The sequence below is a fragment of the Heterodontus francisci genome, chromosome 16 (assembly GCF_036365525.1).
Source record: "Heterodontus francisci isolate sHetFra1 chromosome 16, sHetFra1.hap1, whole genome shotgun sequence".
NCBI classification, from domain to species: Eukaryota; Metazoa; Chordata; class Chondrichthyes; order Heterodontiformes; family Heterodontidae; genus Heterodontus; species Heterodontus francisci.
Window position 1 is genome coordinate 31766406 of NC_090386.1, and position 17689 is coordinate 31784094.

The following is a 17689-nucleotide window of genomic DNA, read 5'->3' on the forward strand; positions in this document are numbered from 1 at the left end:
GGAACACCACCACCTGCAAGTTCCCCTCCAAGTCACACACCATCCTGACTTGGAACTATATCGCCGTTCTTTCACTGTCACTGGGTCAAAATCCTAGAACTCCCTTCCTAACAGCACTGTGGGTGTACCTACCCCACATGGACTACAGCGGTTCAAGAAAGTGGCCTACCACCAACTTCAAGGGCAATTAGGAAGGGGCAATAAATGCTGGCCTTGCCAGCAATGCTCACATCTCATGAATGAATAAAATAAAATATAATGTGCCTCTAATGTCCTTCAGAGATCCTGGTGAGCTTTACAGCCAGTGAATTACTTTTGAGATGCAGCCACTGTTTGTTTGTAGGCAAACATGCTGGCCAGTTTGGTTATAGCAAGAGGCCACAAACAGCAAAAAGATAAATCGCAAATTAAGTTAGCGTTAATTCAGGAATAAATGTCGGTCATGACACAGAGAAAACTCCCTGCTACCCTTGTACAACCACCAGAAAGGGCAGACAGGACCTCGGTTTACTGTCCCACGTCAAAGTAGGTAACACTGCCTCTGCACTGCATTGAAGTGTCAGCCTAGTTTTAATAATTCACTCATTCACCTGTTGTCACAGTAACAATGTGCCTTCCAGGACTGGATTGCTCTGAAGAGAGCCAGCATTGACTCAATGGAGATGGCCGCCTCCTGTGCTGTTATGACTGTGTAGCCCATTTGGAGCCACTTCAGAGGGTTCCATGTTGGTCACACATAAACTGGACCACTTAAGCACCACAGGTTCCCTTCCCCAAAGGGTATTTGTGCAGCAGTTGTGTTTTTATAACAAACTGACAGCTTCTTGGGTCACTTCTATTTCCAAATTTTTGTTTAAACTGGAATTCATATTCTCAGAATGCCATGTTGGGATTTGATTTTGCATTTTCTGGATTACAAGTCCTGTAATATAACAAGTGCACCACTGTACCTATATGAACCCAGATGCCAGAAATGAAATGCCACTACTTGGGCGGCACAGTGGTTAGCACCGCAGCCTCACAGCTCCAGCGACCTGGGTTCGGTTCTGGGTACTGCCTGGGTGGAGTTTGCAAGTTCTCCCTGTGACCGCGTGGGTTTCCGCCGGGTGCTCCGGTTTCCTCCCACAGCCAAAGACTTGCAGGTTGATAGGTAAATTGGCCATTGTAAATTGCCCCTAGTGTAGGTAGGTGGTAGGAGAATTGAGGGAAGGTGGGGATGTGGTAGGGACATGGGACTAATATAGGATTAGTATAAATGGGTGGTTGATGGTCGGCACAGACTTGGTGGGCCGAAGGGCCTGTTTCAGTGTTGTATCTCTCTATGACTTAACCCATTGCCCCACTTTGTTTTCCTGGCCTCAAGTCCTTCGTGCATTCTGAAACTTTCTCACATTCAGCCAGAAAACAGTCAAATAACCAAAGAGCTGAACTCCAGGTATTTTGCCCATAAAACCCCCAAAAGGGAAGAAAAATAATCTAAATTTAAATTAAAAATGTTCTTCCTAATCTTCTGTTCAAGGGGTACTGACTCGTGCTGGGTTACAGGTCCATCAAACTACCAGTACCTACCCACACACCCAGTCTCCACTTGGCTCAATTATTCTGATGCTTTCCTGGCCAGACTTCCATCTTGCACCTTACATAAACTGGAGCTCATCCCAATCGCTGCTGCCCATGTCTTAATTTGCGCCAAATCCTGTTCCCCCAGCACCCCTGTGCTCGCTGACGTACATTTGCTGCTGGTCAGAGTCCTCCAATGCCTCAATTTTAAAATTCTCATCCTTCTGTTCACACCCCTCCATGGCCTCACTCTTCCCTATCTATCTAATTTCCTCCAGGGCTACAACACACTGAGATCTCTGCCCTCCTTTTAATTCAGGCCTCTTTGCTCCACTGTTGGCAGCTGTATATTCAGCTGCCTAGGCCCTAAGCTCTGGAATTCCCTCCATAAACCTCTGTGCCTTGCTCTCCTCCTTTAAGATGCTCATCAGAACCTACCTCTTGGACCAAGCTTCTGGCCACCTGTCTTAATACCTGCTTATGTGGCTCTGTATCAATTTTATTATGCTCCTGTGAAGAGCCTTCAGGCCTTTTACTATATTAAAGGCACTATATAAATGCAACTGCCAGTGAGGTATGGGCTACTTGACCAAGGGGCAATATCACGGCGAGATGGATCCTGTTCCACATGTTGACACATTCAAGCAAAGGCCACTAGACCACGAGCGAGTATGATTCCTTTTATCCCTCTTTCCCTAGGCCAGGGGAACTGAGGTCAACTGAAACATCTCTTGTCTCTGAGTCAGAGGATTGCAGTCCAGGAACATGACCACAAAATCTAGGCTGACACTCCAGTGCAGTACTGAGGGAATGCTGGACTGCCGGGGATCTCTTCTTTTGGATGATACGTTAAGACGAGGCCCGTCTGCCTTCTCAGGTGGATGTAAAAGATCCCATGGCACAATTTTGAAGTAGAGCAGGAGGGTTATCCCTGGCCAATATTTATGCCTCGAACAACACCACTAAAACAGATTATGTCGTCATTATCTCATTGTTGTTTGTGGGAGCTTGCTGTGTGCAAATTGTTGCTGCGTTTCCTATATTACAAAAGTGACTACACTTCAAAAGTACTTTGTTGGCTGTAAAGTTTTTTGGGCTGTTCTGTGGCAGTGAAAAGTGTTGTATAGATACATCAATTCTGTTTTCATATGCACAGTTCCAGCAAGGGTCACTAAACAATCATGAACAGGAGCCCTTGTCAGCACAGTGATACTCAGGGCAATTGTATCACTCCTAATGAGATAAATAAATTCAGCAAAGAGCAGGAGCTGAACCTAGAACCTTCTGACTTAATGTGTGGCTTATATAACTATACCAGGGCTGTTTGCTTCCACCTTGGGAACATCACCTATCCCTGCCCCTTCCTCAACCCATCTCCATGCCTTTGTTACCTCCAGTCAAAATGCAAGTCTTTATTTCTTCCTTCTTTTGCCAGTGCCAGCTGTAACTCAGTTGTTAACATGTTTGCTGGTGAGTCATAAGGTTCCACATTCAAGTCCCACTCCAATGCTTGAGTGCAAAGATCTAGGCTGACACTGCAGTGCAGTACTGAGGAAGCGCTGCACTGTTGGAGGTGCTGTCTTTTGGATGAGACATTTAAACCGAGACCCCATCTGCTTGCTTGGATGGATGTAAAAGATTCCATAGCACTATTTTGAAGAAGAGCAGGGGAGTTATCCCTGGTGTCCTGGCCAATATTAATCTTTCAATTAACATCATAAAAACAGATTATCTGGTCATTATCACATTGCTGTTTGTGGAAGCTTGCTGTGTACGTACTGGCTGCTGCATTTCCTGCATTCCAACGGTGACTACACTTCAAAAAGTGCTTCATTGGCCGTAAAACACTTTGAGATGTCCAGTGGTCGTGGAAGGCACTATATAAATGCAAGTCTTTCTTTTTTTCTGCTGATATTAGCTAACAGCTAATTAGCTAACCCGCGACCTCTACCAACTAGAAGGACAAGGGCAGCAAATGCATGGGAACAGCACCACCTGCAAGTTCCCCTCCAAGTCACACACCATCCTGACTTGGAACTATATCGCCGTTTCTTCACTGTCGCTGGGTCAAAATCCTGGAACTCCCTTCCTAACAGGACTGTGGGTGTGCCTACCTCACACGGACTGCAGCGGTTCAAGAAGGCAGCTCACCACCACCTTCTCAAGGACAATTAGGGATGGGCAATAAATGCTGGCCTGGCCAGCGACGCCCACATCCCATGAATGAATAACAAAAACTGCACAAACTGGCAATGAAAGCTCCCTGACTACGCGCAGCCCCGTCCCCCACACTCAACAACAGAGATGAGCTAATTCCACAACTTTCTTACTCCAAGGTAAGAATATTCCCCGCTGATGCTTGAGAATAAAATTAAGCAATCAATAATGTGGTGGTGGTTTGCAGAGTAGAACACGAAGACATGAGGATGAGCTGAAGAAATTTGCAGCGGAACAAACTTAAAGATGAGGTCTGATGCACTTAGAAAAATGGGCTCTGACTATTTTGACCATGTCAAGGGCCACAGTCCTGAGTGGAGTCTTGCTCAGTGGCCAATTTGAAGAATGTCTCAACATGCAACACCGCAGAGTAATGGATTGTGACTCTGGGCCACAATTTGCCACATGATGCACATTAGATTTTGGTTGTGTCACTGCAGACGTTTGTGAGTTGGAGGTCAGATAATCCTCCAACAAGAGGAAAGAGGGAATCAGGCTGAATTTGCAACCCAGTCAGTGCCCCAACGTCTGCTGAGAGCCTCTGGTCAACTGGAGGTGAGTGCGAATGACAGCAGGCAATATTTTAAGTGGTGCAGGAAGAGAAGGTCACCTGATGGCAGAAAGAGTTGTATGGGGGGAGGAGTTCAGGCAATTTGGGGGTTTGCAGATAGGGGGGAGAGAGTGACATAACTCGTGTCAAGCACTCATCTCCTCCCCATACTGCCCAACTGGAGAAAATACTGATGCATTTTAAGTATTCAAAAGGGAAATGGATTATTTCCTGATCTGGTGGGGGCGAAGAGGGAGTGGGTCAGGATAGGACTGAGAGAGATGGAATAAGTTCGATGCCCCTCTTCTCACTCCTATGTCCTTGTGTTCCAACCTGTGCCTGAGATCTAATGTCTACACTCGTTCTATATTTTTTTAGGAGGCTTTGAAGTCATTAAAGCTGGTGACACTTTAAAGGATGTCGAATGTCTGTGTAAAGAAGGGAAGCTCTGTGCTAATAGAGACTGTGAGGTCTGTAAGGATGATAAAATATGCTTGCCAGGACAAGAAGTCAAAATTCCAGGTAAGATGCCAGTAGGTCAGTTTTGGAGAATGACTATTTTGCTGAAGGCTTTTGAGGAACAGGGAGCTATTATTCAGCAATTTAACTTGGGAGGTTGAATGTTTAGGGTAGTCAATGATGGGACTGATTGTACATGATCTGTGGAAGGAGCGGGCTTGATAAATCCATGCTTTATGTTTTTATTAGACTTGTTTTATACCTTAAATCCTGTGGTGTTGACCTTAATGTGCCAGAGAGTGAGATGTTCCTGCAACCTTACCTCATGTTTGTAAACCCTCCATTGAACAGGATATTGAATGGAAGCTATGTCCTGCACTATAGCCTATCAGCCGGTTGCTGAGTGACACTGACAGATGAAGTCGTCTGCCTGCTCTTTCAGAGGGTGTGGATTAAAACCAGATCCCATTAGTGAGAAGGACGGTCTTTTAACAAACTGCATAACCCAAATCCCTACCATCACAGAGAGGAGATCGTCACCTCCAAGTCCCAGAGATGAAAAGGGTATCTGTGTCTAATCCAGTGTGGAATTGGCTCCCAAACAAGATTATTCTTCATATTGTGATTTAGAGTAGGAGGGTACAGCATCCATTATGGTTTCTTCCTCATTCTGTGTTTAACCCCCTCCTCTCTTCTTTCCCAATGGCATTGCCTCTTTTGTGGTAGAGCTCCACAGGTGCCAGAATCCCATTGGTGATGAACCAAGTGATCAATTGTGAGCTTAGGTGATGGCAAGCTATTCTGTCATGCTCACAACACACACACACACACACACACACACGAACCTTCCAACAGGAATAGTTTTGTTAGATAGTTATCAGGATTGGGAACCTTAGCTGTTTCCCTCTCCTCTCTGGCCACTCACCTTTCTAAGCCAGGGCACTAATACCAACTGCCAGTCAGCACAGTCTGCGGGTTGAAGTTGGGACCTTCTGGTTCAGTATGGGGCAGGACCACATCACCCAGTATATTCACCTGCTGGAGCCCAGTGTGTTAAAGTGTTATTACTGCCTAGTTTGCAAATCAGAAATCCTCTGGTATAAAAGGAGAAAATCTGGTGCATTTTTTTTCAGTATCAAATGGCAACATTCAGATAAATTTATTTTTTGAATAAATTATTTTAAGTTTTACCCCACTGTTGCTAAATTATCAGACTGCTTATCCGACATCGAGTGCTGGTTGAGCAGAAATTTCTTCCAACTAAATATTAGGACCTCTGAAGCCATTGTTCTCGGTCCCTGCTCCAAATTCCAGTCCCTAGCAAACAGCTCTATCCCTCTGCCTGGCAACAGTCTTGAGATTAAACCAGTCTGTTTGCAACTTTGGTGTCACATTTGACCCCGAGATGAGCTTCCGACCACATATTCATGCCATCACTAAGACTGCCTATTTCCACTTCCGTAACATTGCCCAACTTCGCCCCTGTCTCAGCTCATCTGCTGCTGAAACCTTCATTCCTAACTTGCAATTCAGAAATCCTCTGGTATAGACTTGAATATTCCAATCCACACCTGGCTGGTCTCCCACATTCTACTCTCTGTAAACTTGAGGTCATCCAAACTCTGCTGCCTGTGTGTTAACTCACACCCAGTCCCCTTCATTTATTACCCCTTTTCTCATTGACCTACATTGGCTCCCGGTCAGCAACATCTTAATTTAAAAATTCTCATCCTTGTTTTCAAACCTCTCCATGGCCTCGCCCCCTCGCTATCTCGGTAATTTCCTCCAGCCTTACAACCTTCCAAGATATCTGTGCTCCTCTAACTCTGGCCTCCTCCGCATTCCTGATTTTAATTGCTCCACCATTGGTGGCTGCATCTTCAGTTGCCTAGGCCCCAAGCTCTGGAATACCCTCTCTACACTTCTCTGCCTCTCACCTCACTTTCCTCCTTTAAGACACACCTGACAACCAACCTCTTTGACCATCCTTTGGCCATTGGAGCTAATATCTCCTTATGTGACTTGGTGCCAGATTTTGTTTTATAATGCTCCCGTGAAGCGCTTCGGGACGTTTTATTACATTAAAGGTGCTATATAAATATAATTTGTTGTTGTTATTTTAATAGAGTAGATAGGGAGAGACCATTTCCACTGGCAGGAGGGTCGGTAACCAGAGGAGACAGATTTAAGATAATTGGCAAAAGAACCAGAGGCGAGATGAGGAGAATTATTTTTACGCAGTGGGTTATGTGGAGAGGTGGAGGAAGCAGATTCAATAGTAACTTTCAAAAGGGAATTAGATAAATACTTGAAAAGGGAAAAAATTGCAGGGCTATGGGGTAAGAGCTGGGGAGTGGAACTAATTGGATAGCTCTTTCAAAGAGCCGGCACAGGGACGATGGGCCAAGTGGCCTCTTTCTGTGCTGTAAGATTTTTTGATTTTATGAATTATCTTGTAGGATTCTCTGGTTTTCTGATGTCTGTGCCATTTTCATGGGTACTTTAGCATTCATTACAAGGATAAGGTTTCAAGCCTTTCTGATAACAAACTAGCAGGTTAGGTCTGACAATGGTTGCTAGTTAATTTGTAATGGTGTCATTTTCTTTAATCACTTGACTAGGGGATCAAAAACACGTTGAAACAACATGCGAGGATTGCAAAGTTGGATTCTATTCAAACATGACATCTTCGACTGAGCCCTGCAGGAAGTGGGTGGAGTAAGTACGCAGCTTCACCTAAACACTGGGCTAGAGCTTTACAAGAATGATGGAACTGACCCTTTCCTAAGAGAGAGGGACCATGGTGGATGGTGCAGCTTCTAGCTCCCCTCACTGCAGGTTACCATGGTTACACGAGCAGAAGCCGAGTTGCACTAATGATCTGTAGGTTAAGTCCATGCTTGGGATTTAGGGTTTCCAACTCTGATTGAACGTATTCCTGGAGGTTTCATCGCATGACCTCTTGCCTCCAACCACCCCACACCCACCCCTCCGCCATTGCTCACCCAACATGCCCACCCTCATGGAGCACCAACTGTTCATTACGTGGCTGGATGATTCTGGAAAGTTATCCTAAACATTTATAAACCACTGGTTAGGCCTCAGCTGGTGTCCAATTCTGAGCACCACACTTTAGGAAGGACGCCAAGGCCTCTGGAGAGAGTGCAGAGGAGATTTACTAGAATGGACTTCAGTTATGTGGAGACTGGAGAAACTGGGATTGTTCTCCTTTGAGCAGAGAAGGTTGAGGGAGATTTAATCGAGGTGTTCAAAATTATGAGGGGTTTTGATGGATTAAATTAGGAGAAATTCTTTACGGTGGTGAGTGAGTTGATATTCAGAGGACACAGATTTAAGACCATTGGCAAAAGAACCACAGGGGAGATCAGCAGAATATTTTTTACACAGTAAGTTGTTATTGAGTTCTTATAAACTAGTCCTATATTCCATAGAGTTTAGAAGAATGAGAAGATGTTGGAAAGATGTTTCCCTGGCTGGGGTCTAGAACGATGGATCACAGCTTCAGAATAAGGGGGTTGGCCATTTCAGACTGAAATGAGGAGAAATTTCTTCACTCAGACAGTTGTGAATCTTTGGAATTCTTGACCTCAGAGAGCTGTGGATGCTCAGTCGTTGAATATATTCAAGGCTGTGATTGATAGATTTTTGAACTGCAAAAGAATCAATGGGGAGCGTGAGGGAAACTGGAGTTGCGGTCAAGAGGTCAAAGATCAGCCATGAATTTATCGAGTGACTAATTGCTCCCAATTTCTTATGCAATTTTGTTCTTGACTGTCTTTTTACTCAAATTAGATACTTTTATAACTAATAATCAAAATGTTCAATTGTTTTTTTTGAAAAACACAGCTTTTTATTGCCCCTGTAAAATTTCTCATGGATTGCTGGTAGCAGTGTCCTGAAAATTATTATTTAATTCCTGGAAACTCCAGGGCATTCCTGGAGAGTTGGCAACTCTATAATGGGATTTGTTAATCCTGACTGTTATCTGTCTGTAAACCCAAGCATATCCAGTGAGCATTGACAATTCATGACTGGGACATTCGATTGCAGAATGCATCACCTGGGGTATTGAGGATTGAGTTTTGATATGGCAAAAAAATCCCCATTCGTTTGGAAAGTGAGTAATAGTGAAAACAGTTGTGTTTGGAACAGGAGAAGAAGTCATATTTTTGTGTCTCTCTATTCCTTTTTTGAAGCACATTTTCAAATGGCTGCGTTTGCTGCCAGCTGCCAGTAATAAAGATGGTGCTGCTCAATTAATCAAAAAAACCAAATTAAACCCAAACCCCCTCAATGACTGCGATCGCTGCCTCCATCCCACCCCCAACAGTATCCCACTCCCTCCTGCCATTGTGCTTCTCTTCACCGCTCCCTCCCATGCCTGTCTGCTCGCCACTCGCTCCCCGCCCTCTCCGCTGCCTTCCCTCGGCCGCTTGCTCCCGTCTCGTCACTGCCTCCTCTCTGCCACTGACTCTCCGCCCTTGCCACTTCGGCTGCTCACTCCCCATCTTGCCGCATCGCTCCCTGCACCATCCCCGCACCCCACCGCTTCTTTGGGTGGTGAGGCCAGGAGTGAGCTGAGGGGGAGGAGTGGCGAGGGTGGGATGGAACAGCGAGTAGTCAGGAAATTGAGAGCGGCGATTGAAGCAGGGATGGTGGGAGGGAGTGGGATACTGTTAGGGGGAATGGAGGCAGCGATTGTGGCTATTTTTTTATTCGTTTGTGGGATGTGCGAGTTGCTGACTTTCTCTCTTTGGCCTTCTTGTCTCGAGAGATAATGGGTAAGCGCCTGGAGGTGGTCAGTGGTTTGTGAAGCAGCGCCTGGAGTGGCTATAAAGGCCAATTGTAGAGTGACAGACTCTTCCACAGGTGCTGCAGATAATATTGGTTGTCGGGGCTGTTACACAGTTGGCTCTCTCCTTGCGCTTCTGTCTTTTTACCTGCCAACAGCTAAGTCTCTTCGACTCGCCACGCTTTAGCCCCGCCTTTATGGCTGACGCCAGCTCTGGCGATCACTGGCAACTGACTCCCATGACTTGTGATCAATGTCACAGGACCTCATGTCGCATTTGCAGACGTCTTTAAAGCGGAGACATGGACGGCCGGTAGGTCTGATACCAGTGGCGAGCTCGCTGTACAATGTGTCTTTGGGGATTCTGCCATCTTCAATGCGGCTCACATGGCCAAGCCATCTCAGGCGCCGCTGACTTAGTAGGGTGTATATGCTGGGATGTTGGCCATCTCGAGGACTTCTGTGTTGGAGATACGGTCCTGCCACCTGATGCCAAGGATTCCCTGGAGGCAGCAAAGATGGAATGAATTGAGAAATCGCTCTTGGCTGACATACGCTGTCCAGGCCTCGCTGCCGTAGAGCAAGGTACTGAGGACACAGGCTTGATACACTCGGACTTTTGTGTTCCGTGTCAGTGCGCCATTTTCCCACACTCTCTTGGCCAGTCTGGACATAGCAGTGGAAGCCTTTCCCATGCGCTTGTTGATTTCTGCATCGAGAGACAGGTTACTGGTGATAGTTGAGACTAAGTAGGTGAACTCTTGAACCACTTCCAGAGCGTAGTTGCCGATATTGATGGATGGAGCATTTCTGACGTCCTGTCCCATGATGTTCGTTTTCTTGAGGCTGATGGTTAGGCCAAATTCGTTGCAGGCAGCCACAGTCCTGTTGATGAGTCTCTGCAGACACTCTTCTGTGTGGGATGTTAATGCAGCGTAGTCAGCAAAGAGGAGTTCTCTGATGAGGACTTTCCGTACTTTGGTCTTCGCTCTAAGACCATCTGAACTTGTGTGGAGGAAAATTCCTTCTTCTGAAGACTTGAATGCATGTGAGAGCAGCAGTGAGAAGAAGATCCCAAACAGTGTAGGTGCGAGAACACAGCCCTGTTTCACACCACTCAGGATAGGAAAGGGGTCTGATGAGGCGCCACTATGCTGAATTATGCCTTTCATATTGTCATGGAATGAGGTGATGATACTTAGTAGCTTTGGTGGACATCCGATCTTTGCTAGTCGTCTGAAGAGACCACGTCTGCTAACGATGTCAAAGGCTTTGGTGAGATCGATGAAAGCAACGTAGAGGGGCATCTGTTGTTCGCAGCATTTCTCCTGTAGCTGGCGAAGGGAGAACAGCATGTCAATGGTGGATCTCTCTGCTCGAAAGCCACACTGTGCCTCAGGGTAGACATGCACAGCCAGCTTCTGGAGCCTGTTTAAAGTGACTCAAGCGAAGACTTTCCCCACTATGCTGAGCAGGGAGATTCCACTGTAGTTGTTGCAGTCACCGCGGTCACCTTTGATTTTATAGAGGGTGATGATATTAGCATCGTGCATGTCCTGAGGTACTGCTCCCTCGTCCCAGCACAGGCAAAGCCTGGAGTGCTGAGAGTATGGCAGCTTGGCACTCTTGATTATTTCAGGGGTAATGCCGTCCTTTCCAGGGCTTTGCCACTGGCTACAGAATCAATGGCATCACTGAGTCGCTGACTAGGCCAGCGTTTATTGCCCATCCCTAATTGCCCTTGAACTGAGTGGCTTGCTGGGCCATTTCACAGAGCATTTAAGAGTAAACCGCATTGATGTGGAGTCACATGTAGGCCAGACCAGGTATGGATGGCAGATTTCCTTCCGTAAAGGATATTAGGAGTGAGGACGCGTTGCATGATGAATTCAATGTGTTCATGCACGCATTCATACCAGCAAGCTGGCAAATGTTCGCAGGCACTGATGACGTCTGCGATTGCTCTGCGTTGTCAGGAGTCACTCTTTAAAAATTTGCCAGCACATTTTCATCACTGCCAGCAGCCAAACAAACCAATGACAGTTTTACCTCCAGGATTAACTCCCTCTACTGGTTAGAACATGTCTGCCATGTGTGATCTGAACAGGAACCAAAGGATGGACTGCAATCCTTAAAAGGATTAACTTCTCAAATTTCAATTGAATATAGCTGCAACCACAGACACACCTGCCCATTGCACCCTACGCATCCACTCTCTGTAACTACCCAAACTAACAAAAACACACGAGAAATACTAATTGTGAAGCTGTTTTGAATTTTTTTTTATAATTGGTTATTATTTAAAGTTAATTCACACTGAAGCACTGCTTTTTTCCAGGCAGTTTGCTGCCCATTGCCCCTGGATTAGAGTGCTGAGCAGCCACTGATGAGACTGTGTGTATATATATATGCTCCAGTGTGTGTATATGTGTGTATTTACGCGTGTGTATGTACGCGTGTGTATGTGTGTGTTATGATGGAAACCACACCTGCCAAATGGAAATATATTAATTTTATCATATGGAACATTATTTGAACGTTTACTGGACATTGAAATAACTTGTTTAAAAAGACCACAGAACAGTGGCTAAAAACATGGTGTTAGGCAACCACCCCCCCTCCCCCCCCCCAACCACCTGCCAAGACTGAGGCACACATTATTTCACCACATGAACATTAAAACTTAAAAATTGCAAGTTCCTGACTGCAAAAGACATTTGCAATATACCAATATGGAAACAAAGTGAGCCAGTTCCTGCCCCAATACACAGAAAGAGACCTAGTCAAACCAGTCGGTCACGTGACCACCTGCTGACCAACTAGGGGAGTGTTACACTGGAAAAACAGATTTTGAACTCAGAACGCTGTGTGCTCCTGGAACTGAGAACATCTCCTCTCCTGTCTGCCTGCCTCCATCTCTTTCCCATGGAACGGAATCTTGTGAAGACATGTCAATTCAAAGAGAGAACAGTCTCCTACGTGAACAAGGTTTAAGACGAATACTGGGCCCCAGCGAAATGCAAGACCGTATCTTCAATCAAGGACTACAGCGAGTTTGAGAAACAGTAACAAGATATTGCCTCAAACTGTTCTACTTATCTTTTCTTCTGCTCTTTTCTGTCCCTATTTGCATGTGTCTATCGCATGTGCATGCTAAAGTGGGGGTGTCGTATATCCATAGGCGTGAACCGTATTAGAGTTTAAGTTTTAATAAAATTTCATCTTTCTTCTTTAAACCTGAGAAAGCGTGTATGAATTGTTTCTTTGTCTTATAATTGGAAAAATGTGAACAAGGATTCACAAAAATGGGAGTTCAAAACACAGTGTGTTTAAAATTAAACCCTGTTACAATAAGACCAGGTGAAGATAGTAACAGACCCCTAGACACCTTTTGCAACTGGTTGTAACAATGGCTACACATCTGCATTCCAAGAGACAGTTGCTCAGAGAGATAATGGAAGTACTCCCGGATTCAATTAGCCAGATGGGTTTTGTCAATCGTGATGATCAAGAGTCATTGAATGTGTAAGAGCCAGCATTCCAACGCCCCCACCCCCGCACCACTGAGTGTGTTTGGTAAGCTTTGAAGAATTAACAAACTTCGCAGGCAATGCTGTTTCAAACAAAAAGCTAGTCACCTGGCTAACCTGCTGGTCAACCTGGGAGTTGATTGAATTGTGCTCACAGTAAAGTTTTGAGGCAGACTGCTTTATGAAGACCAAAGAGAAGCAAGATCTCTCTCTCTGTCTCTCTCTCACACACGCAAAGTTCCAGGGATCCACGGTAGTAAATTAAGCCTCAAGACAGAAGACCTGTGCAGCCTTCTGGCACCAGTGAAACAAGTTTGAAAGTGTGCACTGGGCACCAACAAGAATTGCAAGACTTAACTTCAATCAAATTCTTTACATCCAACCCAAAACCAGTAACTCAATTCCATCCACTACTTCAAACCTTCCCCCTTTAATTATTTCTCCTCCTCCGTATCTATTTGTGTGTGTGTGTTTATCATGTTTGCAGGCTAGCATGATCGCGTCGTGTATTTTTAGTAGTTTTAACTGAGTTAGAGTTTTAAGGTTAATAAACTTACACCTTTATTGTTTAAATCTGAGAAAACCTGTCTGGTTGATTCCTATACAATTACAATCAGACAGCAGTGAGCAAGAACTCACTGAGGGAAAGCTGCAACACTGTGCTTTAAGAGTTAAACCCTGTTACAGCCAAACCAGGTAAAGGCCGAGAGTGGAGCCCTAGACCCCTTCCTCACCTGGTCGTAACAGAAATTTGGGGCTAGCGTCCAGATTTGACCCACAGACAAAGGAAAAATTGGAAGTGGGAAATCAAATTGATCCCAATCAAAAAGAGAAAAGCTTTCAGTATAGGTTTTCTTGTTTAGTTTTTAGTTTAGTTTAGAGATACAGCACTGAAGCAGGCCCTTTGGCCCACCGAGTCTGTGCCGACCATCAACCACCCATTTTATACTAATCCTACACTAATTCCACATTGCTACCACATCCCCACCTGTCTCTATATTTCCCTATTACCTACCTATACTAGGGGCAATTTATAAAGGCCAATTAACCTATCAACCAGCAAGTCTTTGGCATGTGGGAGGAAACCGGAGCCCCCGGAGGAAACCCACGCAGACACAGGGAGAACTTGCAAACTCCACACAGGCAGGACCCAGAATTGAACCTGGGTCGCTGGAGCTGTGAGGCTGCGGTGCTAACCACTGTGCCACTGTGTTGTGGTTGTGTGTGCTAGAATACTAACCTGTCTGTGACTGAAGCCAGTACACTCCCAAGTCAGGGTGAAGTAACTTGGGATAAGTTAAAGGCACTGTCTATGGAAGAGTTGAGAAATATGGCTGAGCAGTGTGGGATCACTTTCCGTGCCAAGGCTAGGAAATCGGAACTCCTAAGACTAGTGGCCAACCATTTTTCCCTCGAATCTGAAGACTCAGAGACAGGGTTAGAAATAGACTTCGACAAGGTATTGCTAGCAAAGATACAATTGGAACAGAGGAAAGTTGAGTTAGAAGAGAGAGAAAGAACCTTCCAGCAGGAACGGGAGGAAAGAGAGCTGACGCGGCTTGAGTTAACTAGGGGGCAACAGAGTAACCCCAGTGAACGCATGGAAAATACAAGTAGTGCAGGGCTGTGTATGGAATTTTTAAAATTTTACCAATTGATTCCAGAATTTAGTGAGGGAGACGTGGAAGTATTTTTTGTATCTTTTGAGAAACTTGCAAGGCAGTTAAAATGGCTGGCTGAAACATGGACTCTTCTGTTGCAAAGTAAGGTAATCGGAAAAGCCAATGAGGTTTATTCCCTGTTGTCAATTGAGAGTTCATCAAATTATGAGCGGACAAAAAATGCTATCCTCGGAGCATATGTGCTAGTACTGAAAGCCTACCGCCAGAGGTTCCGAACCCTCAGAAAACAGATTGATCAAACTTACTTGGACTTTGAGAGAAGTTAGTAGCTGGATTTTGACCAGTGGTTGAGGGCTGTTAAGTGCAACCCAGCTATGAAAACCTCAGAGAGGTGATTTTACTAGAGGAATTTAGAAACTCTCTCCCACTCTCCATAAAGACCCACGTGGAGGAACAAAAAGTACATAGAGTGAGGCAGGTCGCAGTTCTGGCTGACGAGTTTGCTCTAATTTTCAAGTCAGTTCCCCAGGGGAAAACCTTTCGCAGTCACACCCACAAATCCGATAAGGACAAAGGGTGGAAAGATGATAGAAGCCCAAGCAGTCCTGGGAGAGGAAGGAAAGCAGGACCCACAGGGGGCTCTCCTCCAACCAAAAAGGAAGGTGCTGTAAGTAGGAGTGAGACCCGGAGATCTGTGTGCTTCCATTGTAATAAGGCTAAGAGCTGACTGCTGGAAACTATGGGGAAATCCTGTGGGGTTAATCAGGGCACACCCACCCAGTGAAGGAGAAAGGACCCCAATGGAAAGGGCAGCTGAACAAGCTGCGGCTGTAACTGCAGCAGTAGTAAGACCCAAAAAACATACTGCTGTGGGTGCAGGAGAATTTAATAGGATTCCTGAAGGTTATCAGGATTTTGTGTATGAAGGGAGAGTAACCCCATACCCTTCGAGTGGGACAAGCAAGCCCATAGTGATTCAAGCCCATAGGGACACAGGGGCCACTAGATCCCTTTATTTGGAAAAGGCCTGACCTTTCCCCCAGAGAGTGCAGTAAATACCAGAATGGTGGTGAATGGTATTGGAGGGCATTGTATGCCTGCACCTTTACACAGGATGCACTTGGAGTGCGACCTAGTTTCAGGACCGGTGACCGTAGGGATTGTCCCTAGTTTGCCTATGGCCTGCTCCTAGGGAATGATCTGGCGGAGGCAAAGGTGATAGCTTCCCAAGTAGTGAAAGAGAGATTGCAGGAGGTCAGAGAGACAGGGCAGTAGCAGGAGACAGTCCCCTGCAGTTCCCTGAATGTGTAGTGAATCAGGCCATGACCAAACCAGCTCCCCCAGAGGAGACTGAATTGGCACTGCAGGCAGATGACCATGAGATCTGTCTATCTGAAACTTTCTTTGGAAAGTTAGAGGATCCAGGGAATGGATTAAATGGATTCTCCCTAGCTGAGGCTCAGCCAGCTGACCCAGTATTAAGACAGTTAGCATAGGCGGCCCAGTCTGAAAGTGAAGCAGAGGGAGTCCCTGATTGCTACTATTTAAAGAATGAGGTACTGATGAGGAAGTGGCGTTCTCCTCACAGACCTGAGAGCAAAGAGTGGACAGTGGTTCACCAGTTAGTGGTGCAGAGGTACCGGAGAGAAATATTAAGAAGGGGCAATGAGACTACAGTGGCTGTACATGTCAGTATATGAAAAACCAAAGCCCGCATAAGATAGCAGTTTGACTGGCCAAAACTCCACAAGGATGTGGTGGAGTACTGCAGGAGTTACCACATGTGCAAAGTTGAGGGGAAGCCCCAACCCACAGTGAAACTTGCACCCCTAGGTCCTGTACAGGCATTTGGAGGACCCTCTAGCAGAGGGCTGGTGAATTCTAAGGGACCACTGCCACAAACGAAAGGAGACAGATAGGCATAAGGCTGGCAAAAAGTTAAAGAGGAAAGGGGAAACAGGGACAAAGAAGAGAGGTTACAGCAGGTCTGGGAGGATTCCCAAATAAAAACCCCTACTGTCTGGTCAGCCAACCCTGAAATGTTGGAAAAATTAGACCCCACATCCTCCAGTGTAAATGAAGACACCAGAAGCACCCTGCCAGAGTTGCTAACAGCATTTGCAGAAACCTGCAGTGACAAAAAAGGTCCTCAAGAGGGCAGAGAAACTGAGGGTGATGCCTCACCTAGTCGAAGTGCTGCAAGGGGACTGCAGTAGAATCTCGACATATACCTGCAAGCAGGAGTGTCCCAGAGGACAAAGGGAAGATTAGCAAAGAATTCTTCCCCACAATCAGGAGAAAAGGGAACCAACCATCCCCTAAAGTGAAAAGCACTTACATGACTCATCAGAACACTGAAAGAGAAATCAGAGTGGATCCACCCACTGCTGACTCTCATAAGCAGAAGTCCAAACCAGTGCTAATTAAATCTAACCCTCCCCCTGCAGACCTCAACAAGTACAAAGGCACCCTCGACAGTCATGGAAATGTGCAAACTGCAAACCTCCCCAAAAATCACATGCTTAAGTGATGCCCATTCCCAACGTATTGCAGGCTGATAGTGAAGAAACATTAAACCCCTTGGGCAACACCGAAGTATTTCAGACCCATCTAAAGAAAAGGGGCAGTTTAAAGCAGCACTGCTACAAAGGAAAGACAGACTGTAACAATTTTTAAGACTTCTGAATGAATGAGAATGAATGAGAGAAATGCATGAGTGTTTTTCTGTACTTTCTCTTCTTTCTATTTTATAATGAAATGCTCCCCAAATGTCACATTTCATTTGGCTGGATGTGGAGGTCTGACGGAAACCACACCTGCCAAATGGAAACATATGAATTTTGTCATATGGAACATTATTTGAACATTTACTGGACATTGAAATAACTTGTTTAAAAAGACCACAGAGCAGTGGCTGAAAATATGGCTGCAGATTTGG

At 45.6% G+C, this 17689-nt stretch overlaps 1 protein-coding gene across 1 annotated transcript in view; it reads left to right on the forward strand.

Moving 5' to 3' along the window:
• LOC137378051 (tumor necrosis factor receptor superfamily member 5-like) overlaps positions 1-17689 on the forward strand; it is an 86580-nt gene that overhangs the window by 52717 nt on the left and 16174 nt on the right. The window contains exons 4-5 of the mRNA XM_068048110.1: positions 4706-4849; positions 7408-7504. Of these exons, the coding sequence (XP_067904211.1) occupies positions 4706-4849; positions 7408-7504 (241 nt within the window). The remainder of the gene's footprint in view (positions 1-4705; positions 4850-7407; positions 7505-17689) is intronic.